The 25,980-nt window shown below is 45.7% G+C and overlaps 1 protein-coding gene across 1 annotated transcript in view; it reads right to left on the reverse strand.

The window, feature by feature from the left end:
• The window catches only part of Xpd (general transcription and DNA repair factor IIH helicase subunit Xpd), a 71,543-nt gene that overhangs the window by 34,280 nt on the left and 11,283 nt on the right, over positions 1 to 25,980 (reverse strand). Inside the window, exons 6-11 of the mRNA XM_050181179.3 lie at positions 24,336 to 24,449; positions 20,270 to 20,323; positions 13,413 to 13,475; positions 10,286 to 10,409; positions 9,582 to 9,678; positions 3,884 to 3,993 (exon numbers count right to left, since the gene is read on the reverse strand). Of these exons, the coding sequence (XP_050037136.1) occupies positions 3,884 to 3,993; positions 9,582 to 9,678; positions 10,286 to 10,409; positions 13,413 to 13,475; positions 20,270 to 20,323; positions 24,336 to 24,449 (562 nt within the window). The remainder of the gene's footprint in view (positions 1 to 3,883; positions 3,994 to 9,581; positions 9,679 to 10,285; positions 10,410 to 13,412; positions 13,476 to 20,269; positions 20,324 to 24,335; positions 24,450 to 25,980) is intronic.

Here is a 25,980-nt window from a genome sequence, read left to right on the forward strand (position 1 = left end):
GAATTATTCTTTCTGGTAATTTTGTAAATATAATGATTACTTTGTTTACTCGGTAACGCTCACTGTAGTTCAATTACTTTACTGAGCAACATGTAACCAGTTTCATTTTTTACTAAACAAGCTTTAACAGATGACCCAGCCTTGAGCCCTTAAATTTAGCATAACTGCAGGGTCCAAAGGGCTGAAAATATGTACGTGGGTTACCTTCTTCCCGCAAGCAGTGTCCTGCAGCTACGCCTTCAATTACCTGGCAGGCTTGCAGGTTCACCCATCTCTTTTGGAAATCATACGTCTGAACCTTTTTCAAATAAGAAATTTATTTTTCTCTCTCTCTCGCCTGGAAACACATCTAAGCGGCCTTCGTAGGCAGTAAGAGGTGCTGCAAATTGAAGCCAGTGATTTCACAAGACGCCTCCTCCACTTGGAACAAATTTTTTAGCTAGCACCAGCTTTGATATACCATATTTACTCGCATAATGATCGCACTTTTTTGTAAAAAAAAAAAGTTGACGCAAATTCAGGGGTGCAATCATTACGCAGGTTAAATTTCAAGCCAAAAAACAAAAGAATTTTTTTTCATCTCAAATTTGCTGTGAAATAACAACAGGTCAACAATAGGTGGCTGCCACTGTATGTAGTGCGGGACACCAGAACAAAAATGGCGGTCGGCGGATGCCGAATGCTCCGAATGCGTTTTTTTTCCTTCTTGTGAGTACTTTATGTGCATTGAAACAGTTTCTTCCAAATCAGCAATGAATAATATCGTTAGTATCGGCAAGTTTGCGGCAATAACGTAGCCATGTCCACTTTGAGGGGACAGAAACAGACGGGCGCGCTTAGCTGCCGGTGACAGGAACACATGGCGGGGATGCTGCGGAAACTGTGGCATTTGTCTTCACTACTATCCTAATACGGCACATTTCCGCTAAGGGTGGGCAAATATCTTAGCCATGTTACAAATGTCGGCTTATGAATAGGGTACACTTCTAACGTATCAGTGTAAACGTGGCCGCTATCGTTGCCGCTCGCGATTTGTTGCGTGTCCACGAGTGCAGACGAAAAAAAACGAAAGGCACCTTTTTTGTTGTTGTTGTTGACCACAGCCATTATAAGCCTACACATAATGAAGGTGAGTTTGGTTGTAGACTTTTTTTTTTTTTATTTGGTCATGGAAGTGCGGAAAGTGATGACAGGAATGAAATGGGGCATCAGCTTGAGAATGGTTGGTGCGTGCAGACCACTTGGTTTGTCTTGAAGAGTTGTCCGCGTAGCATTCGACAGATAGAGCGATCATTATTAGCTAGACTTGGCACACGACATATCGCTGCAGCAAGTTCGGGGTGCGATCATTACACGGGAAATAAAAGAAGAGCGAATTTGGACGACAAAATTCAGAGGTGCGATTATTACGCGAGTGCAATCATTATGCGAGTAAATACAGTATCTGCACTCAAGATTGCTGTAAAAAGCACTGCTGTTCCACTTCTGCAAAACTACTTCTTGTGCATAGAAGCTCAAAAGTTACTGGATCACCAATGTTGTAGCACGCTTTGGGAAAGCATATCTCAAAACTGGTACCATTCTCAGGTTTTGTTCCACATGGATCTGACCTTTGAATTCTCCAGATACAATTTAAATTATGGGGTTTTACGTGCCAAAACCACTTTCTGATTATGAGGCACGCCGTAGTGGAGGACTCCGGAAATTTCGACCACCTGGGGTTCTTTAACGTGCACCTAAATCTAAGTACACGGGTGTTTTCGCATTTCGCCCCCATCGAAATGCGGCCGCCGTGGCCGGGATTCGATCCCGCGAACTCGTGCTCAGCAGCCCAACACCATAGCCACTGAGCAACCACGGCGGGTTCTCCAGATACAATTCATAAACAGCAATACATTCTGTAAAGTAATTTGTTAAATATTATTTGGCAAGAATAATTAATTATTCAAATAATAAATATGATTTCTTCAGGAAATAATGTTCACCTCTGAGAGTGTGCTATCTCAGGAAGTAGAATTGTGCAACATGTAACTGGTGATTTTTTGAAAATGCTGTTAATGACAAAACAAAAACACCCCATATATGTGATTCATACCTATTTTTGCAAATTGTAACACACAAACAGTATTTTAGGGCTGAATAAGATGCAGTTTTAGATATTTCTCTGCACTGCAGATTTGCCGACTTTTTCAAGGAATGTTAACCTTTGCTGGCGTCTGTTACAATCAGTCGCTTAAAAGGAAGCTTTAGCTCGGGGGCTCCTACCTAAACACATGGAAAAAGAGAAATCCGTTTCTCTTGGCAACCGCTCAATCAAATTTGATGAGGTTTCTTGAATTTAAAGGAAAAAGTGAAGCTCTAGTAGCTGTCAGTAGCGAATTTATGATTGAGGCTGTCAATTCTTTAATAAAAATTGTTATAAGATGGACATTTATAGTAAACAAAACTGTGAAGTTTACAGCTCAGCAATGAAAAATGATGTCACGATTTTGCAGATTGCATCTAATAGTACATCTAAAACAGACAAACTTGATGTGTTATACAAGGCTCCTATATACATGACTAATATAAAGTAGGACTTCTGCAGACCCCTTGTAAACAATGTAACAAATTCACATAAGATATAAATTGATGTATCAAATTTGTCAGCTTTGGATGCTCTAATGGATGTAGTTTACAGAACTACGACATCTGTTCTTGGTGCAGAGCTACAAATTTGTAAGCTTAGTGGTTCTATTTTTTCAAGCTTACCAATTTTGAAAATAACTTTTAAAGAATTCAGGCCCTAAATAAAGATTCCTCTTCCAACAGTCACTGAAATTTAACTTTCTCCTTCAAATGCAACACATTTCATTAAGATCGGCCCAGTGGTTATATCAAAAAAGCGTTTATGCATTTTACATGTATTTGAATAGGTGGCCTCAGACTTTCGCCCGAGCTAAAGCTTCCTCTTAAGTCTAAATGGCTAACTAGTGCTGTATAAAGGGCATAAGAAGGAGGTCTATGAATTACTAGCCAACAAATTCAAACTGCACTTTACAATGTCACTGCAGATGCCTTTGCAAGAAAACGAGAGAAGATTACCGAAATTTCTAAAAGCAATTCTTGAATTGAACTGAATTCTGGCATTTTATGTGCCAAAACCACGATTTGATTATGATGCACGCCGTAGTGGGTGACTCCGGATTAATTTTGGCCGCCAGAGACCTTTAACACGCCAGAGCGCATGGGACACACATGTTTTTGCATTTTGCAGCCATCGAAATGCGGCTGCTGTGGCCGGGATTCCTGCAACCTCGTGCTTCGCACCACAATACCATAGCCGCTAGGCCACCGTGGTGGGTAAAGCAGTTTTTAGTGAAGATAAACAACATATGAAGGGCTGCAGAGGACGCATTGAAAGGGCCAGACCAGCTCATTCTATTTGAAGTATTTGCGCAATTTTAATAAAACAGGGATAAAAGTAATGTTAGAGTAATGGAATACTTTTTAATAATTTCTCATACTTTCGTGGGGCAATAACTGGTAACCATAATCAATTACCTATTTGAACTAATTAGTCGTAATTGGTTACATTTATTCTGTAACATACACAAGTCTGGATGATTCACAGGGTTATTAACTCATATCAGCCCACTGGGCTGTGAGGGATTCTACAAGAGAAGGCTATGCATTAAATTTGACCACCTTAAGTTTTTTAACATTCGCTTACATCTAAGTACACAAGAATCTTTGCAATCCATTTAAGTTGCACTGCGGCAACTGCAGCTGGAACTCGACTTCCCATTCCCAGCACGAGGAGGCAACTATGACCGAGACAGGCACGTCACAGACGCTTTGCAGCAATACCACAAGATCATGTTGGGTGAGAAAGCACACAGACCAGGGTTGGCGAGGATGAGGTCAGCCTCCCGGGCTTCCCGTGCCTCGCGAAGTCCTTCCAGCAGCTGCTCATACTCTGTGCGCAGCTTCTCGGCATCCTGCTCCTTCAACCTGCACGGGAGGAAAAGGTTCCGTCCAGGAATTTTGCAAGGGCATGCGAAATACCCCAGTCTGAGGGAAGGGACCCCTCTCGGAAGCGGCTCTGCTTTACCCTGATGCATCACGAGCATCTTGCTGGAATTCGGCACTATCAGCGAGACTACTAAATAGCACTCGCTTGCTGCATTAGGTGTTTGCAGGATTTGGATTTCGCATCACACTGCAACGCTGCTTCATGCAAAAGAATGTTGGCATCGATGCTTGAAAGCAGTACGGAACTTACAAATGATGGGTTTATCAGAAAGAAAGCTTTATAGTTGAAGATAACTTTGTGCCAATTTGTTGACCCAACCCAGCACCGCCATCTTTCTAAGGCAGTCTGAGCTAACGAGGAGGTTACCATATGGCATGGTGAGGGTGAATTAACCACTTACTTATTCCCCGCATTTTCTTACCTGAAGAAAAAGCATCAACGCTCCTTATAAGTACTTCCACAGGAGGTCAGGGCATCCAAAATTTTTTTCATACCATTTGATACTTGAGGATGAAATTCAGAGACTTGTTATGAAAAACTGAACCTGGTCTCTGGCACAAAAGAGCATCTTTTCACTGCAAGTCTCTTCCCTTGCAAATCAAACCGTTGAATACCTCATGGCAGCCCAAAAAACGGTGGGTACTGCAGAGATGTCCACTAGTACTTCGGCACCTGAATTAATGCAGCCTCACAAGTTTCTTGGAATATTCAGCCTCACTGATGGGTGGCTTCTGTGGCATCTGAACGTAGTACATGCTTGCACACTTGTATTGCTTGTATTCTTTTCATCTGCGCTGCATTGTTCGTGTTTGAATTTATGCTGACATTTCACTTTGAGTATAAATCATTTGTGACTGTTTATTTCGTAATGACTGCTTTTCTATTTTTTTCCCTCTTCTTTCGTACTGTGCCCAAATCATCAACTCCTGTTTTGTCACTTATGCTGACAGTATGGATAAATTAAATAAACAATCATAAAACAAACGGTGTCTCATGCTGGGGCAGAGTTCTCCTCATGGTGGTCGTTGGCGGTGGAAATGTTGAGAAAATAAAATAGCACTATATTTTAGTGCGCTGTCAACAAAAATCGGGTAGAAAATCAGGCGTCGGGTGATGCCATTGTACCACAGGCCGCACGACTTTTAATTAAAGCAACGTCATTATTTTGAAACCATCATAAAGTGGAGAGGTCGGACCTTCAAGCAGCCACAATACCATATTTCGCTGTGCAGAAATAAAGTAAAAGAAGCGAACGAAAAAAGAAAACGCAAGATAGCGTCATCGTTCATTACTGCTGCCATGCGGACAGAGGAAGCACTCCTACTGGCTGATGGAGATTTGAATCACCAGCACGTGTTTCGTGCATGTAATCACAGTGTATTTACTTTATCATGACGAAGCTTGGCAATCACAGTAGGATGCGTCGCTGTCTAGTGTTAGTTTAATTAATGTGTCCAAAATTAACAATGGGTGAGCTTACAATTCAAAATGGTGGAACAGTCGTATGGGTAAAAAAAAGAGAGAGGCTTACTTGTTGTTTACTGTATGGTTGTAACCTAAGCGCTTTTGTATTTACCGCTTTTACTATCTTAGTTTGCTACCAATTTATCATGATGTTAGCTCCACCTAAAACTGCATCATCAGAAGCCTTTGTACTCAAACGTTCTAACTGCTCATATTTGTTTCTTTTTCTCATTTGCTGTAACCCACTTCCCTCTTTAATCATTTCGGCCCTGAGGGTAATAAATAAATAAATTAATTAATTAATTAACTTTGTAATGCTAAAAATACAGTCGTGTTATGCAGTGAAGTATGCTACGCATGGAAAGGAGCTCTGTCACGGGCCACATTATGTATTTCTTCATTATACGTGCGCGCACCTGCCATATCGTGTGACGGTACGAGCACTGATATGTCTAATCAGTGTGCTGGCTGGTGCCTGTGGTGATTTCAGCTTTTGGGGGCAGTGAAAGGCATGCATTTGTTTGTTGTACTCTCTGATTTTTCGGACGTTGTTGTGGGCCCTAGGAAGTAAAAGAAATCTAACTTTGACTGTACTACTGAAGCAACTTTGGCAATGGTGCTGTGTTCAAAATAGTCTAGATGTCTTATTAGCAGCCTTTAACCCTTTCGCTGTCGGACGTTTCTGGCCGTGACGCACCCCCAGTGTCGGCTTGGTTTCAGGGAACGAGTATAACAGGGAATGAACATAGCAATTTATTTTTGATTATGATTGGTATACAAATAACATAGTCAATGCAATATGCACATTTCAGTGTTCTGCAGCTGTTGTTAGTAAACATCATCATCATCATCAGCCTGACTATAAAATCCGTTCAACATCCGAATCTGACGATGCGGAACCCTCTTCCTCTCATGCAACTTTGTCCGAGTCCGAATCCGAGCTCGGCTCGTATTCTGAATTGGAATTCAGCCACCGCTCCCATGAGCAGACGAAGGTCCCACGCGCCGAGCCATCCGAAAGTAACCGCGCGCAGGGAGGATGCGCTTTCAGTCGCCCGCGCAACGGAGAGAAATGGGACGTTGCGTGATCAAGATGACAGAGGGAGATGGAAAAAGGCTAAACAAAGTTCGAAGGGCTTTACGTTTACTGCTGCGAGTCGGTAGCGAGGGTGCGGCGAGAGAGCGAAAGCAGCAATCGAGTCACCCTTTTTGGAGAGGCAACGGCACGTGCGCCTGAACTTGACGCGCCGTAGCAGGCACACCAACAGAAGAAAAATAAAAACCTTCAAACCAGCGGAGATTACAGAACAACCCTTGATCCCATAACCACACGCGCGCGACGCACGATCCAGCGAACGCGGAGCCACCGCGCCACTCAGCAAAGAGAAAGTGGGGAGTGGCAGTCGCACCGTACTCTTCAATACATGGACTAACACAGGTCGGGGCAAATATACGAACTTGTAGAAAGAGTCAACAGATGGCGTGGCCAATCCAGGAGCGCCTGCTTTGCGCTCAGGCGCGAAATTTTGAACGCACGATAGAGAACGTACCGGTACGTCAGTGACACCGTGGGGGGGAAGCGCGATGACGTACCGGTACGTCAGTGACAGCGAAAGGGTTAAATAGCTCCTAAGCACACAAAGTGTGCACCTACTGGCTAGCGGATATGACAAAAGTCCTGGCACCTCTCCTCTCAGATTTTTCAATGTGCCACGGGCAGCATCTCATCTCGGATGTGGTGCCATTAAGCCTCACTTCCGGTGAGTGGTAACGGCAGCATTTCTGATGCGTTCGCATTGTTAGGGTCCTTGACACACTTTCCCGGGGCTAGCTATCTATCTCTATGTACACATGCTTGTATCCGACCATTTTCCAGCCTACCTCAGCCACTGTGTAGTCCGTGGCCGAATGGGTACATTGGGCTGCTACGCTGAGGGAACAGAGTTCGAATCAAACTGTTGGAACCACTCGAGTCACTAAGTATGTGGCAACATGCACACACGTACTGGTCTTCAATAAACCTCCTTCATGCTGACGTGTCACTAGGTGTGTGCTAGCAGGTGCGTGGTGGCCTTGAACGAACGTCTATGACGCCTGCTTGAGTAGCTGGGTTTGTGCCAGTGGGAATGTGCCACTCTACAGTGATGAAAAAGATCCCTCAAATTCTTCCGATGCTGAGCAGAATGGAACCTTTCTCACAAGCAACCTGACGCATTAGTAGGCTGCGCTGTGAATGCACTGGGTACAGTCGAACCCGGGTATATCGAACCCTGATATAACAAATTATTGTGTATAACAAACAGCTGTAAAATCCCCCCTGAAGAATTTTGTATCAAATTTTTAATTTTATATATCGAATTATTGATATATCTAACTATTTCGCAATACTACCCTTCGAGCTCGATATAACTGGGTTCCACTGTATGTGCTGCTATTCAATGAACATTTCGCCAACCTGGGCCACTAAGTATGGGACACTGAGTGTGCGACAAGCAAGGGAACAATTTGCAGGCACCGGCACGCCACGCTTCTCGTCTCGGAGGCCACACGTGAACTTCTCAGCAGCACCACTAGATGGCACAGCGTGTACCACAAGAAGTGCGGGTGAGGAGCCCAGTGGCCGCATGACATGCTTCTCAGTGTTCGCACGTGTTGGTGTGCCATGAATATTGAAGGCCAGGTGCAGGCTTACCATTGTGCACACCACAGTAGTGCATCAAGAGATGAAAAAAAAAACTGCGCAGAAACTATCAACGATGATTGTCAATGTAAGCAAATAGCCAAACGCTTCTAGAAAGCTATTCCCTGTATTAAAGGAATGATGGACATGAAGGTGCATCTCATATATACTCGGGTAATCAACATACTTGCATGATAAATGCATCCTCATAATCGCATCCCCAAGTTTGGTCCAACACAGCCCGTGGCTGAATGGCCGTGCTAAAGATTTTACAGCGTAAGCTGTTGTGGGCGAAGAAAAACCAGACAGACACTGGTGCTTGGTGCCCACAAATTACATCTGTAGCCAAGCCCGCTCAATCAGGTGAACCTGTGGCCCATCTGAGGCAGTCATGGAGAAAAAGCGTGCCGTAGGAAGCGTGCATAATGGGCACGCGAGGAGAATCTAGGAGGAAAGCGCAGCATGGAGGAGTGTGTCGCTACTTTCAAATCATCAAGGGGCTTTAGGACTAACCAGCGCTGCCTCGTTAGTCAGTGACCAAAGTTGCAGTTTGGTGCCAGGTCAACAAGACGCTTCACAGTGGCTGTATGCGGAAGGCACTTGGAAAGTGAATAAACCACCTCGACAAAGAAAGTCGGGGCCCGGATGGCACGTGGAACAGTCGAATGCCGGAAACTTGGTTTGCAATCGGCATGTTTTCGACCCTGTGCCCATGCATTAATCTGCAATATGGAACGAGGTGCCGTATGGTGCGCACAATTTTTCTTGCCATTCCACATTAGTCCAGTGGCGTTGGTGGCACAGTGCCATGAGGAAGTCCAAATAATCAAGCAGGTCTAAAAAATTAGTAGCTGCCAACTTACTTCTCTTTTTTCTTTTTTTTCTGTACACGCTTGTCTGCTTCATACAAAGACCGTGGGTTCTTCGTCATTAAGCTTTCACTGTTCACAAATTTAAATGGATAAAAACATCCCAGTCACATACCTCGATTCTCGAACACGTGCGGCTGTTTTGTCTCCATGCTTTGCATGTATGCAACCTTTGAAAAATGCTGTATTAGTTATGGTGTGGTACCACTTGTAGTGCAGATACTCGCAACTCCAGCAACTTATAAGCAGTCTATGCTGTAATCAACAGCAGAACACTAATTACATGCTGCTTTCAACATTTGGCCATATTGTACAACTGGTAATGAGGAGTTGTTCGTGCCAGCTACGGTAACTCCTAACGAAAGACTCGCGACGTGACCCAACACATCCTCTGTAAGTGCAATTCGCACAGAACCGGAAGGGTGAGCACGGTGATGGCACGCAAAAGACGATGAGAAAAAAAAAATGTATCACAGAGACAGAGAACATACGAGCATGGGCCCCGACACAAAACGCCTCAACATCCGAAAGGCTCATGAAGTAGCAGACTCACTCCTTGATGGTGTGCTCAAGGTTGTCAATGTTCTCCATACTCCCTTCAATGGTCCGCTTGTTCAGGCGCACACTCATGGACTCGATGCAGACGTTGTCTGTACAATAGACATCACACTTGTAAACTGTCGAGCTGTAGTAACACAGTCAGCAGCTCAAGAGCGCACGGATATAAGCAGTATTTATATTATTATTGTTAATAAAATACACTAAGATCTGTTGTTACCACATTTCACATTTCACAGTTAAACCTCGACGCAGCAAACTTTAATGTAACGAAGTCCTCTATGTAGCAAATCAATTTACTTTTCAGAACTTGACGTTTGCATAACGCCGGTACTTTAGTCTCAATGTAGCTATGTGTATCAGCTGTATCAGCTGCCACACAGGAAGACAAAGACTTTAAACAAAAACTGTACCATGGGCAGCAGTAGTGAAAAGTCTGCATCATGTGCAGTTGCTTGCAGACACACTACACTCAGCAGGATGAAAAACTGGGCAGGTTGGTGTAGCGTTATGGTTGCAACGGCACAAATGGACTCGGACAGAGTAAAAAAGGAGGGAACAAGAAGAAGAGCAGCACTGTGTGGTGTTCCCACCTGTTTGCTCTGCCCGTGTCCAGTCGCACTGTTGCAACCACGACGCTACACTCGGCCCCTTGGGCGAGTTTGGTGCAGAAAGTGCGCGAAAAGATAGGCAACCCACCAATGTTGTGCGCCTCGTCAAAGATGACAACAGCGTTGCGGCTCATCTCCTTGGAGACCACCTCGGCGATCTTGGGGTCCAGCAGGTAGTGGTAGCTGTACACCACCACCTTCGCGTTCAACACCTGCACCCACGAAACTGGCTGTACGGTCTACAGTCACTGACCAATAATTCAGACACACACAGGAAATGTCAAAAGGTCCGAATAATCAGAAGTCCGAAATACTGGATTCGCCCAGAAATAAGCGATATTATATTCCACAAATGGCCAAAAATGGTGCACTGTATTTTCAAATCATACTTTCAGGGGCATCTTCAATTCCGTGTGAACAATGCAAGGTGCATTGGCATCCACGATCGATGGCATTCTTGGCAGAGTGTCAAGACCGCTATCTTATCACAGTGGGGAAATGCTAATGCCCATCAACACACCCGGTGCCAGCCACGTGAAATATCATGAAAATAAAAGTTTCTTTAAAACTAATCGCCCGAGAACACAGTGCAAATTTATAAACTTGTTGCTGCATGCACGTACCTTTGGCCTAGACATTGTGTCATCGCAATATTATAGCAATGCCTTCTATGCTATTTCTTTTCACACTTTTCGTGCTTTGTCACTGGTCAGAGCAATGATCCACAGGCATGATCAATGAAATCGGCCGACCGTTAACAGTGGATGATAAGATTGGCATAGAATTGAGCGGAATGAATTGCCACAAAATTGCAGCCAATATCTCTACCACTGTCGTGTTGTTACTACAGATAGACAAATGTACAGTGAATGCATGGACAAAATTCTCATTGGCAACTACTTGATTGACTATGCTTCGCCAACTTCTGTCTCGAGGAGTCGCCGGTGATGTATCAATATGAAAATAGCACTATTTCTGCTCGACTCGACTGCCAAATCAGCACACGGTCACATAGTTAGAGTCCGAATTATCGCACAGCGTGCTTCAAGGTGTCCAACATTGTGGTCGTCCTTATGCATTAAGTCAATGTGACTAGAGGCAATGCCGTAGAGCTGTCCAATAAAGTGGAGTGTGCGAATACCCAAAAATTTCAAATATTATCGAATAGTATTACATTTTTAATATTTGTATTCGATTCGAAAACTAAGTATTCGAAATGTTTTAAATATTTGACTGGACATGAATATTTGAAACAAATCGAATATGTTGCTGGCTATGCGGGAGTAAACTTGGTTCTTAGCATTTATTTCTATTTAATCTAAGAAAGTGTGCCTGATTTTGTGCTGAATTTTGCGATAATTTCATGCTGCTGGCGAAATTTTGCCCGTAAGACATGCTTAGCCACTGGACGTATGAGCTTTGCAGAAAAGCTAGCCTCTCAGTAGCAGGGGCGCGGGTTTGAGAACAGCGAGGGTGTACTCTTCTGCAGGTTCCACCCCCAATCCTGAACTTGCTGCTTGACAGCAAATGCGATGAGTGACGGCTGGTACAGGGTCAAATGCGTCCAAGTTTACGGGAAATTGATGCGGTATAATAAGGCACAAGTTGGCGAGAACAAATAACTAGCAGAAATTATTCAAATTTCTAAAGCTAACATGAGCCAAATACAAAATATTTTAGTACAAATGCTTACTACTAGTTGAATCTTTTTACCAATGACAATGTAATTGCAATGTTACAACATGTTAAAATAAACCAACTTTCTAATAAATTCATGTGCACATCATTATTTGGTATTTGATGTTAAGTACTATTCATATTCGATTCATACTCGAAAATTTTGATATTCGTACACCCCTACCGATAATCAAGCATGTCCGAATTATCAGCCGGCAATTTTACTTGTGTTATAATGCAAGCCACACAGATCTAGGTTTGTATTATTCCGAGTTTAATATACCCAGTCAAGCTCGGATATGACAAACACCTTCGTTGCACAAAATGCGTTCAAAAAAAATTATGGGGTTTTATGAGCCAAAACCACTTTCTGATGAGCCAAAACCACACCACCTGGGGTTCTTTAACGTGCACCTAAATCTAAGCACACGGGTGTTTTCGCATTTCGCCCCCATCGAAATGCGGCCGCCGTGGCCGGGATTCGATCCTGCGACCTCGTGCTCAGCAGCCCAACACCATAGCCACTGAGCAACCACGGCGGGTAAAAATGCGTTCACCATATCAGAAGTTCGTTACAATTGAATTTTCCCTGGAAATTACTGATAAAAAACTGAGCAAGGTGCAGAAGAAACACTTTATTACCAAAAATGATGCACACTGCAACAACTGACTGGCGGAAACCGGTGAATTAAGATTAAACCCTTCATCATTGACTTGGACGTGGCTCAGACACTGCTGTGCCACCATTGCGGCTATGGACCTCTGCGGCTATGGAGTGAGAGCTACAACCAAGGCAAAGCATGGGCAAGTAAGATCGCTCTTGAAAGAAATTGTACATTGTCACTCACATTTGTTTAAGCTGGAGAAAAGGTAAAATAAACAGATTTTTACAAGAGCAAAATAAGACAAAAGCACCACTCAGTGTCAAGCTTGACTTGATTTTATACTTTCCTCTTCTCTGTTCGGGCAAATGCGAAACCGTTACGCATGGATGTTACGCCGATTCCATACCTGTTCCAAAGAACTAAAATCGCTGTCAAGCTATGCGAGACTACCTAGCACAACGCGTATGCACTGAAGCTCCATTCTTTAACATTTCTCCTCGTTGCCATAGAATGTTGCTTGCGAATAGAGAGAGCTTCTTAGCCTGCATCCTGTTAAAATTTTAATTAATGAAATTCTGGGGTTTTATGCGCCAAACCAAAATCTAATTATGAGACATACCAAAGCGTGGGACTCCAGATTAATTGTGCCCACATGAGTATATGCACTTAAACCTAAGTACACGAACGTTCTTGCCTTTCACCCCCATCAAAATGTGGCCGAGATCAAACCTGCAACCTCGAGCTCAGCAACGCAACACCATAGCCAACAAGCTCACTGTAGCTGACAGGCTGACTTAGTGACTCATCAACAGGGTTCAAGGGCCCAGAGCAACACAATGGATACAATATTTGACTAATTTATTCAAGAGTTCACTTATATGCAGCAAGATATGGTACACCACCAAGAATCAGCGAGAAAAAAAAAGGACTCACGGCTTGCCGTGCCACGAAGTAAGGACACAGCTGGTGTACCCGCCCATACTCCTTCAGGTCATCCTGCATGAATGAGCAAACAGAATCGAGATTGCAAACTGAGCCACCATCAAGACCCCACAGAGCTGGCACAGTAGCAAGCAGCACACTGCTTCCAGCTTTCCAAGAAGCCAACCGGCATGCAAGCTCACTTTGGCTAAGTTGGTTATCAGTGGGTGGTATGTACCACTGAAGGAATTTCCCAAAAGCCACAGGACTGGTAATTGTATCATTTTATTATGAGCAGCTTCCAAATATCGTATTTACTCGTCTAATGAATGCACCCCCAAATTAGCAACAAAAAATCAGAATTTTTCTTCCTCGTGTAAAGAACGCACCCTCAACTTTGCTACTGTGCAGCAAAGTTGATCGAATGGAAGAACGATCGAATGGTCGTGCTGTAGTTTTTCAGAGAGACTACAATCTTTGACTCTCGCACACATGTTTAAAGCAAGCGCACTTAATGCTTAACACAACCTTTCCGCCAGTGCCGGCACAAAGGCACCTTGCAGATTCGAGAGAGAAAAAAACGCAGCTGGCTCTTTGCAGCATACCCAGTTTACGTACATTATGCTGACATAATAGCAGAGCACAAGAGAGTTTAAGTGAAGGGACGGCTGGCACTTGATCTGCACAGTGGTCATAGTCGAGCGGAATGCCGAATTTGCGTGTCTGTGGCTCGCTTTTCTGCCTGCCTTGGGTTTCGATGTGTGTGTGATGGACCTTAGGGGAGACGCGGCAATTGAAGTGGTCAAATTGTAAAAATTTTCGATTTTCCAATTAATTGTTTTGTTTTTTTTCGATTCACGGACCATTATTTACCTCATAGTGAAATATTATAACAAAATACACGGTAGAAATCGAGAGAACAGCACTTTCCTAGAGTGCTGTCATCGAAAATTGCGAAAGAAGCTGGCTTCAGGAAAAGCCCCGTCGCACCGCGGATCATTCGGCTATCTGTTCACGCAGTGCCGCCATCTTGGTATCATCGTAAAGACGAGAGATCGGAGGTAAAGATAGCCGGAGCGATGTATTTCTCCACCGAAAAATAAACGAGCAAATGCAAGAAAAAAAAAAAAAGCAGCAAATGTGCCATTGTGATTGGGCGCAGTAGTCACATGGGGCACAGGGAGCACTCCTATTGGCTGTTGTAGATTCGAATTGCTGACGAACCTCTGTCACGTGCATCAGTGCAGCAGCGAGCTGCACATTCCGATCAATGTGATTGATGATTGTGGCAGCTTAACGCACGTGTTCTGCGATGAGCTCCAAAGGAATTAAGTTCCGAATGGCCCACACGTACGAAAGACCAAGAAAGGTGTGGAAAAGAGGGAGAAAACCAGTCGTAGAAGCAGATGCTACCGAGCTTGTCAACGGCGGACGTGGTGAAGGTGCGTCCACGAGCAATGGTGAAGGCGCGTCCGCAAGAGATGGTGAAGGCACGTCTGTGGGCGAAGGTGAAGGCGCGTCTGCGAGAGATGGTGAAGGCACGTCCGCGAGCAATGGCACATCCGTGAGCGATGGTGAAGGCGCGTCTGCAAGCGATGGTGAAGGCATGTCCACCAGTGATGGTGAAGGCGCGTCCACGAGCGATGGTGAAAAAATCAAAATCGGGGGATGGCAGAGCTGATGTGAGAAAACTATAATGGTGGGGAGGTCAGTGCCCCCTCCCCAGCACCTTCCTCCATCCGGGTGCTGATTGTGCTCACTCGTTTAACTGCTTCCTGGGTGCTCCAACGACACCTAACAAGCCGCGGCTGTCGACGTTAAAGAATGCCACTGCTATAAGAACTGCAAAGAGGTGTCATGGGTAGCAAGCGATATGCGAGCACTGCCGAGGCATCGCTTTGGTGGCCCCAAAAGGGGCCTTTTAAACATTGGGAGAAGGTTGCCGTGGCAGCCTGTCAGCTTGAGAGATCCAGAAGAAACGTTGAAGGGAGATCACCACAAGCATCTCGCCACACACTTCTCAGTGGCTTGCACGAGAAAAGCTTATGTCCATCAGCCTTGTACGCTACATGTGAAGCTTGCCGACATCCTTCTCCAAGGCATCCAAGTGCTCCGCATAGTGCAACAGAAGGTTCCTCGTGAAAACGAAGCCCCAGATGGACTGAATCATCTGCTGGGCCTCCTGTGAGGGTAACGTTGAGGCAGCCCGCCCTACCACGTCATCGTTGCCATCGTTGCCGTTGCTATCTGCTGCAAGCACATTCGCGACAATCGTCTCATCGGTTAGAAGCACTTAGTTTCCAAATCTATAGCCCTGCGCTTTCTTTTCACCGACAACGTTGTGCATTGCCGATGATCAGCGGGTGGATCAGCCATCTTCCGTTTCGGCAGTGAGTCAAGCGAAGCTGAGAAACCACATGGCCAGGAATGACTTCGATGCAACAAAGACAAACGAGAGTGATTAAGCTGTTTGCAGAACTGCATTGAATGAGGAGCCTGTGAGCAACATGCGAGCGATCTGCTTGCGGTGCAGTTGACGCAGTCTATTCGTGTTTCCTAGGGTGGGGCGGCGTGGAGCTATGGGCACAGCCCATTCGTGTTCGGAGGGGTGGAAGGGCGATGGGAGAGAGCCGCGCGGAGATGGCTGGAAAATGAGCACGCGGCAGCTGTTGGAGCAGCGGCCCATCGTGCAGCGGCTCGAATTTCTCACTTTCTTTTTTTCTTTTCGAAGATTTTTTTTTTTCGCATTTCACTACCTTCTGGCTCGGACACCCAGCAGCCAGACTTCATCGTTATAACCAATGATGCTGCATCGGGTCATTGTAGTAACTGGGTTATTTAACCATGAAAAACATACAAAGTTGACGGCGCAGCAGCTTCTCCTTGTTATAACCAATGTCTTGTTAAAACTGGTATCGTTATAAGTGGGTTCAAAAGGAATGCATCTACAGAAGTAACAAGCGAGCATGGATGACTACTGCTATTTTTGAAGACTATGTGCACCTTCCGGATAGACGGTTTGACACAAAGAATTGGCAAGTGCTCTTCATAATTGACCATTATCCAAGCCACGGGAAGAACGACAACCTCAAGACGATGGCTGTGAAATGTTTGCCTGCAAACACAACCGCAGTACTGCAGCCGATGGATCAGGGCATCATTGAGACCACCCACACGCTGTACCGCAAGGCACTTTTGCAGCGCATGCTCACAGCATATGACTTCAGCAAGAGGTACAACATTGATTTGCTTGATGCTATCTGCTGAACTTTTCATGGAAAGAAGTCGCACTTTCGAAGCGACCCTGACGATGACCAGCTTGGCGACGACTAGACTTGCAGTGATCTGTACGAGCCTGTTCATAAAATTGCTGGTCAAGAGGTAGAAGGTGACTTCCGAGACATTTGCGTTGGCTGACGCTGCTGCTCCCGTGCTCGCCCTAGTGACGGATGCGAAGATACTAATTGACACTGTTGGTGGACCCGACAAGAATGGTGAGCCACGTGAAGTGCCAGCTATGGTGCAGACGCGGGAGTACCAATGCCTGCTACGAAATAAGGTTGAATGCATGGGTGGCGACCACGGCCTCGTGCAGTGCTTGGTCCAATTAGAGCAGGGTTTGCTCGCACCCAGTAAGAATTTGAAACAGTCAAAGATCACTGCCTTTTTTGCACCTCAATAAAGTTTTACTTCACTGAATACACTGTATTTTGAGTTCATCGCAGTTGTGGCACAATTAATGCTCGACTGCTTTAGCTTTTCTCAAGTGGTTGCTTATTACAAATTTTTTCACTGTCCCGCCGACTTCATTATGAGGGATTACTGTATACCGCAAGCAGCTTGTGACCGAACGTGCTGTAGTGCGCTTGAGCAGGATTCAGCTTCTGTGAGAAAAATCTGAGTGCGCACCGGGAGTTGCACTGGAACTGTTGTAAAACACAGCCGACAGCCACACTAGATGCATCGGTGATAAGACACATTGATGCAATACAGTCGCTGACTGATTTTTCGGACTCCAAAAATTCGGATATGCTCGATTATTCGGTCTGCTTCGCTGCACCAGCATTCTCCCCATAGACCATAATGTATAACAACTGCCGAAAGTTCGGACACCTTGCAAGCTCTCGTCTGATTTTTCAGACACTCCTTGAGCCAACTCGATCGAAAGCACCATGCATCGACTCTGACCGGTGTATGGTTCGACTTGCTGAACACCATTTTTGTTTTGAACGGAGCCTCCTTGCTGCCCCACGAAGTGGCGCTACTGCAAATCCCCGCTCATCACCATCATTTCTGCCCAGTTCGTGGCTACAGCAGTTCCAGTCTCAGCTTAGTAAGCCATGTCAAGACAACCCAGCAGCTGATTTGTTTGTTTCTTCGTGCACGACGCTGCGAGTAGGCCACGTTTTTCGTTTGTGCGATTGGTATCAGCGTGACGGCATGGTGATGTTTGCTTTGTGTGCTGTGTCGAGGTTGCGGTGATGCAACGTGGCATACGAAAACATAGCGTCAAGTGTCTAATGGCACCGACAGTGCCCGCGCAGACTGCGCTGGGGAATGCCGGCAAGCGGGTGCCGGGAGCCTAGGATTTGTCGCCTTCCGATGTGCACCCTACTGACGCCGAAAGTGTTCTGCCGAGACCTGTGCAGTGGTTCCGGACACCGTCTCATTTGACAGTTTCACAAGTGTTGACACTGCTGTATTGACATGCGCAGAGCTTGATGACGGCGAGATCACTCGTCAGGTTTCTGCTGCACAGCCGGACGATGACTCCAAGTCGGAAGATGACGCACCATGTGCTACGCTGCCGTCGCATGCGGAGCTTACAAAAGCAGTGACTGTGCTTTCAGCCGCCGTACGACCCTCTCCGAGATTCAGGCTTATCTGATTGCGCGTAAACGGAACAGCGTGCAACGGCGTATTCATGATTTCTTCAAGCCTACTGCCGTGCCCGAATAAGTGCGTGGAAATAAAGGATTTGTCTTTTTTTCTTAATCTGCTTTTTCGGACACGTGTTTATTCGGACATTTCCGCAGTCCCCGTGAGGTCCGAATAAACGGTCAGCGACTGTATGTAGGGGACGCGCCAGCAGGGTGGCACCTGCCAATGCGTTTTTCGCAGCTTGGAAGGACTCTTTGGTGTCAGACATCTAGGACAGTGGAGAAGACGGAGCTCTAGTGGTCTTGAGAAGCTAGGTAAGTGGTATAATAATTCAGATGATGTTGGGAATAAAATGGCAGTGGAAGTAGAGCAGTTCAAGGAACTTGTGGAGCTTTCACAGTGATGTTGGGCGAGGAAACTTGCGCAAGGCTTGAACTTCCTTTTCCAATGGCCAGATTCCTTCGGGAGTCACGCGATGCCCGAGGAACTCGATGTTGCGGGCACCAAATACACACTTTGTGGGGTTGATGAGAAGGCCATGTTCCTGGAGCCGAGAAAACAGCAGGCGTAAATCGTTGCTATGCTTTACTGGAGAAGTGCTAGCCATCGGGAAGTCATTGAGGTATGCAAAAGAGGAGTCCCTGGTTGTCCTCGTTGGTAAACCTCTGGAACGTCTGAGCAGCGTTTCAGAGCCCGAACGGCATGCGGACGTACTCGAAGAGCCTGAATGGTGTCGCAATTGCAGTTTTTGCGATGTCCGCTGGCTCAACAGGAATTTGATGGTAGGCCTTCACTAAACCTATATCGCTGAATACTACCGTTTCAGCTAGTTGGCTGCAACGTCATGAATGTGGGGGAGTGGATAGCGATCAGGGACGGGGCGTGCATTGAGCGCATGGTAGTCGCTCAACAACGCATGGGCGTCAATCCCCTTGGGTTACCCTTTGGTACCATGCGGAGAGCTGAAAACTGCTTGACAAAGGACAGATCACACCCAGTTGCAGCGTGCAGCGGCTATGACTTAAGTCCCAGCACATCGCCTGCAAGATAAGGCGTTTAATCTTGGAGGTCCCGCCGAGGAGCTGCGCATTCCAGGTAATGCACCACTTCCAGCCAGCGATAATGGAAACGCTATTTTTTGACCCCCGTTTCCGTATCAAAAATGGCAATATTTTCTATCTTTACACGATGCTTTCCCTTGTAATTCAAACATGACATTTTGCATGGACGTTCCTCTATATCTCCACTGTGTTAACCCATGTGCCGGGCAGCCGTATTTTGTACTTTTAGAAGCTATTTATGGATGGCTGCAGTGGTGTTGGTTTACCTGAACATGGTTAGATAAGTTACTGATACACTGCAATGGTTATCTGAACACACTTTTGTATGTTTTTGGTTGTTTTTTATCTGGCAGCTGGCATGCTGTCTCTGAGAGTGAGATATTGGACATTCTCCCGGATAGTGGCAGTGATGACAAGAGTTGTGACAACAGCACTTTCTCTGAGCCTTGTTCTTCTGATGAAAATGAATCTGATGGTAAGTGGGATTCAGATTCACCAGAGGACGACCATCCATGCCGGAGTGCTGCAAACTTTTTCACACAATGAAATGCTTGTGACTTTAAACACTGCACACAGTAAAGTGTGAATGATTCTCAAGTGTAAATAAATGTGGTTTGTGATTTTTCCACCAAATGTTTGACCCGTGCGCTGATGGCACACAGAAAAACGAGCGTGTAACATACTACAGCTTTCGGTAAAAGAACACGCGATACAGAAAGCCCGCGTGCATGCACTGCAGGCAGCAGTGAATGGGTTAAGTTAGGTATTTTTTACGTTGATCAAACTTTCGTTGGAGCTGGCCATTCAAACACGGCTGTCGTACTCAATGCGACGGTTAACAGAAGCCCGCACAGCCTTTCTCGCTTGATGGACTGTACAGGGTACAGAAACATCAGCATTCGAGCAAAGCGCTGACAACGAACTTACCACACTGTAGATGCCAGTGGGCAGGGGAATGTCTCGGCCCTGGGCGTCAAAGTTCTGCGCAGAGAGGGCAACAAGATCAATGGTAAATGGGGCTAGTTGGCATTAGCACATCATTCCATTAGACAAAGACAAAGGAAAGACAAAAGCGACAGCACTGCACACTGACTAGCAACTGACGTTCTTTATTAATCGGAGCTCGAGCGAAGGCAGGTGCTGTTTCATTACAAAGATGCCACCGCAAGAAAATTAATGCAGGCATTTTATGTTTTTTTATAAAGTCAAAGTACCGTATTTACACGATTGTAAGTCGACCACATTTCTTACACTTGAAAATCTGAAGTAGGGGGGTCGACTTACAATCGAAACCAAAACATGGCACCGCCAAAAAAAGCGAGACCGACGAGAGCTACAACGCAGTTACAATTTTATGTTTGCTCTATGGCCCTACCCGTAGCTTTTCGCTATCCCATGTGTTTGTTCACTTTTCGGAAGGGTTTTTCAACGTTTTTGAGAGTTTTACAGTGCACACAACACTCACGGGGGGGAGGGGGGTGTAGATAGTTGATGGAAGCGCTGCTGTTCCATTCGCAGCGGCATCCTCAGAACAGCGGCACAAGCGGGAAGTATCGGTAGTTCATGGAAGAGCAGACACCGCTCGCGCGTTTCTCTTTTCCTGTTGCGCTTAGCTTGCTCAATAGTTTAACGAAATGCATTGGTTTTACGCGTTCCACTTGACTGCCGGCTACGTGCTACTTCTATGCTTCCCCAGTCATCATGAGTGCTCCAGGCCCACAAATCGTTCGGCACTCATTCACAGCAGCGTTCAAAAGGGCTGCCATCCTTTACACCGTAGAAACAAATCACTGCGGCAGCGGGGCACAAGTATGATGTTTTTGAACAGGTGGTGCGAGAGTGGCGACTGCAGCGAAGCGAAATTTTCACCTGTGATGGAAAGTGAGGAATTTCCCACGTGCCAAAGTCGGGACGTTTTCCGGAGCTGTAGGCTAAGCTTGCGTCGTACGTCACTGAAATGCATGATCAGTCCCTGTCAGTGAAGTGCGACATGGTCATGAAACAAGCCCGGATCTTTGCCTTTTAGGGACCTGCTCCGCCGTGAGTACGAGTGGCTGGCGGCAGAAGACCGCGAAATTCACCAACCAGACCTGTCAAAAGAGCCTCCCTGACGGCTGCGTGTGGTTGGGTGCATTCGGCATGGGCTGCTGTTCCACAAGATGTCGTGGTGCGGTCGTTTGCCAAATGTGGAATTTCGCTGGACGACGACGCGCTGTGGGACCGCAGCAACAATGACGATGGCAGCACTAGTGAAGACGAGTAGTCCAGTGACCATGTCTGCGACTAATAAATTTTCGTTATCAAATGTGCCCTCAGGTATGCTCTTCTTTTTTTTTTTTTTTCCTGTCACGCAATATGGGGGGGGGGGGCAGTCGACTTACATTCGAGTTGACTTACAATCGTGTAAATATGGTATGTGCGTGAACTCGCCATCGTAGGCCCTCCTGGACAATGAACTCGCTCTGTTGGATGTTTGACCGTCAGGTTACCAGGTGTCTGTCATAGTAAAACAGTAAACTCAAATGTCATTAATTTGGAAAATCAGATAATTCAGAATATTCCTCTAGTCCCGGCAGGCGTATGCCGTATTTAATGGCATCAAACTCTCGTCAATTGGGATGCATTTGGCCAAACAACACTTAATTTGGACAAACCGCGGAGCCCAGCAAGCTCGGAGAGCCGCAAATGCCCAATGTAAAAGAGCAAAGGCAGCGCGCTAGCATCCAACCGAAACGAAGCGACAGAGTCCGCTCCGCATTGCTAGTCATCAGCGGAAAACGATAGAAACTCTGGAACGCTTCATGTTTTTTGTCTTTATAGCCTTTATTTTTTCGTGTGTTGCTGCATGTTACACTGTGTTGGGCGCAAACCTTTAAAACTGCGTAGACACCATTGTGATCATGCCAACAGCAACCATGGTTCCGTCCACAGGGGTTGTGCCAAACAGTACTTATGTTTTTACTCAGTGCACGCATTGGCCATGCCTTTCAGAAGCGCGGAGTTACCATCTGTGATCGCATCGATCGTGACTGTGCTTTCATCTGCAGTGATTGCGGCAAGCAGTAGTTTCATTCTAACAGTGCTTTGGTCGCGTGCCTTCACAACTGTGTTGTCAGCACTCGTGATTGCGGTATCGATAGTGACGACGGCTTTGTCCGCAGCAGATGCAGCAAACAGCAGTTTCATTGTGGCTCAGTGTACATTGGCTGCGTGTCTTCAGAATTGCGTGGTTGCCCTCCATCCATGACTGCATCGATAGCAACCACAGTTTCATTCGCAGCGGCTGCGGTGAGCAATAGTTTCATTTTGACCGAGCACAATGTGTGGGCGATACCGCAGCCCGCACTGGCGTGGAATCTGGTAAACGGACAACCTGTTGGCCACCAGCTCACTGGCGAAAAGCATGCCCTGGATGAAGACAAGGGTTTCGCACCACGGCCACAATGCCAAGGAAGCAGCGAGGCCCTTTCCGCCAGGAGCACTAATCAGTCACGAGATGATGAGAATCGCAGCTTCTGAACTGCTTTTGCGCGAAGCAGAATCAGGATTTGCCAATTCATTCGGTAAATAAAATTGTGTTGATGTAACACGATTCAACATTCAACATTCGGTTAAGTTGGACATTCTTTTTAGACCTGTGAAATTCAAGTTATTGAAGTTTTACTATAATATGATGTCGGGCTGTTTTTGCTAGAAACAAAGTAGTGAAAGTGATGACAAGTCAATAGGATTAGCAAGCGCAAGGAGGGAAAGCCTGGTGACTTTAAAAAAGCTTGTTTCAATCAATAAATACATCAGTTGCTAGTTGGAACGAATTCTTCTCGTTAATGTCCTTCCTTTATCTTTGTCTTTTGCACTGCAGGAATAAAGGCAAGATCAAGGTGCGTCAAGTAAGCAGGGGTCTCAATATCAGTTCAATGAATTACCATCATCATCCTAGTTATGACCACTGTGGGATAAAGGCCTCTCCTAGCAATCTCCAATTACACATTTTATGCCAGCTGACACCCATCTTATGCCAACAAATTCCAAAATTTCACCAAACCACCTGGGTCTCTGCCGTCGTCGATTTCGCTTCCCTTCCATCTGGGAGCCCATTCTGTAACTCCAATAGACCACCTGCTATCTTCACTATGCATTACATGGCCTGCCCAGCCTCATTTCTTCATCTTGATTCACTCCCCACTCCAATTCAATAAATGCAATCCAACAATATGATTCCGCCATTTTTTTTCAGGTGAAGTGAAAAGGCAACCCTGAAAAAGCTCCAGCAGTGAGCAGCTTGACGAAGTGGCTGCCCCGTGACGGCAACAGAGAGGTCATGCTACAGATGTGCAGACCAGAACAAAAAGACCACGGTTTTACCAAAAAAGGTTTAGTTTCTTCTAGCACAATTATGCCAACCTGCAATTGTCTTGGCGCATTACATTGGTCGAAGAAACAGGCACACACAGGCTGCACCACTTATTTACAACCTGCCCGCCCAGACTGCGAAGAAAATATTTATTTTTTCTCATAGCTAGTGGTCCCCAGACTTTTGCACGCGACTATATAAAGGTTAGCTTTCCAGGCGAACTACAAGACACATGATCAGCATTTGTGTTTGCTATCTCTCTTGCATGTCATGTTGTGGGTGCCTCGTTTCTGTGAGTGTTTACATTCATGTGCCCATGTCCTTTATGCAGCAGTGTTTAACAAACTCTTTCTTCTGCAGTGTTGCAGTGGCCCATGATCTTTATTCCAGCTGGGTTTTCCCATAGGGTGGTGTGCCCATGATTATAATTTATCTCTCTTTTTTTTTCTCATGGATGAACCGAGGCATAGATGTCATCTGTATGACAGTATATCCCGAATGAAAAAACTTTGCATTGTTCTAAATATGAGCAAGAACTAAGCCATGGTAAGCATAACATTTCAGGTTGGTACAATATAAATGCAGGTAACTCGGGTGACTGCAGTGTTGCCATGGAAGACCACTCAAGGTCGCACTCACCTCAAAGAAGGAACAGCACTGAGTGGCTGGGTCAGTGGCCTGCGCCCGCCGGTACGAGGCCGTCAAGCTGAAGCACCGGCCGTCCACTACCCGGCCGTCCCTCTCCAGACTAACCTGCAACATGCCAGATGTGCTCTAGTCACACAGTAAACACTCACTTTAAATATCAAAGCATAAACTATGGCGCTTAACACCCCGGGACATACATAGTAGAATCCAAAGGACACCATCATTGGGTGATTCAAGACTAATTTCAACCATATGGTGTTCCTTAACATGTACAGAAGCACAGTACACCTAACCTAACCTCCAACAAGGGGTTTCCCCAGGAATGGGGGGGGGAGAGGCGGGAGGCTAGATAAACTATACAAACTGTTTCTTTTTTAGTGCATTAGTTAAAAAAGAGACGTCTATTACCCAAATGCTCATCCCCGTCACGTATGTTTCCCTTTTTCTCTATATACACCTGGGAGGCAGTGTTTTCTATTTAATCTGAAGAAAAAAAACACTTATTCTTTAGTATAACTTTTTACCGAAAAAGGTCAGTATTCAGTTCTTAAATGTCTGACCATTCTTCAGTGTATAAGGACATTTTCGAACTTGTTGCCAATGACGAGATTTAAGTTTTTGAAACAATGTTTAGGAAGTACACATATTATGCAGCACCTATAAAGTGGGCACAGGAAAGAGGACCGCTACAGGAAAAGATTTTAGCAAAAAAACTGCGGCTGCCTACTCGGAAAAGCTGAGATGCGGCTAAACCAAGCGTAAACACAGGTAAACATCAAAGACCAGAAGTTTTCTGGGACGTCTTCCAGTGGCTGAAGCCTGTGGCACCACCTGTAGGGATTTTTTCTTAGAAGGTGCCTATTTTCTCTTTCTGTTTCGCTTTAGACGGTAACGTGGTATTTCACTCCTCCTTTTATTGGTGCTTGACCAAACTGCCTAGATGTTTAATACAAGAACTGACATGAGTAAAATTTAGAGCTTCAAAGGGGGGGGGGGGGGGGGGGGCATCCAGAAGAACCAGTGGGCGTCGACACACCTTCTAGGGGGGGGTGTAGAGAGATCATTGCCTCTAACCCTCACCAACCTGAAATTTGGCCCCTTAGTTTGCCAATCTTGCCTTCAAGTATGGCTTCACAGCAAAGTTTCAGTTATTATAAATGTGACCTTCATCAGTGCAGAGCAAAGCTCTGAAAAACTTAACGTTGCTGCTTTCTAGTTCACTTGTCGTCACCTTCACTGTTGCTTTCTTTCTGACGTCTGCTGAAGTGGGAGACAGCTCCATGGCAATCTATCCATTACTGTCATAAAGCTGTACATGAAGTTAACGTTGACTTCTGTTAACATGAACGCATCGGCTAGTTGGTCATTTGCATTCAGGCGGGAACAGTGCTAAGGGCACAGGCAAAGAGAAGGCAAATAGAAAACACAGCGCACTATGTCATGTTGCCTGGAGCTCTTGCAACGTGTAGTTAAACTTAACTACCTGAGCCGTGGGGGCGGAGCGCACGTGGAAGCGTGGCTGGCTTCGCTAAATTCGTACTCCCGATGTGAAGATACCGTGACGTAAGTGACATAAAACCATACCATTCGTCGCCGACTCCCAAATTTATCAACAAATAATTGTTTCTCATTCAAA

The sequence above is a fragment of the Dermacentor andersoni genome, chromosome 7 (genome assembly GCF_023375885.2).
Source record: "Dermacentor andersoni chromosome 7, qqDerAnde1_hic_scaffold, whole genome shotgun sequence".
NCBI classification, from domain to species: domain Eukaryota; kingdom Metazoa; phylum Arthropoda; class Arachnida; order Ixodida; family Ixodidae; genus Dermacentor; species Dermacentor andersoni.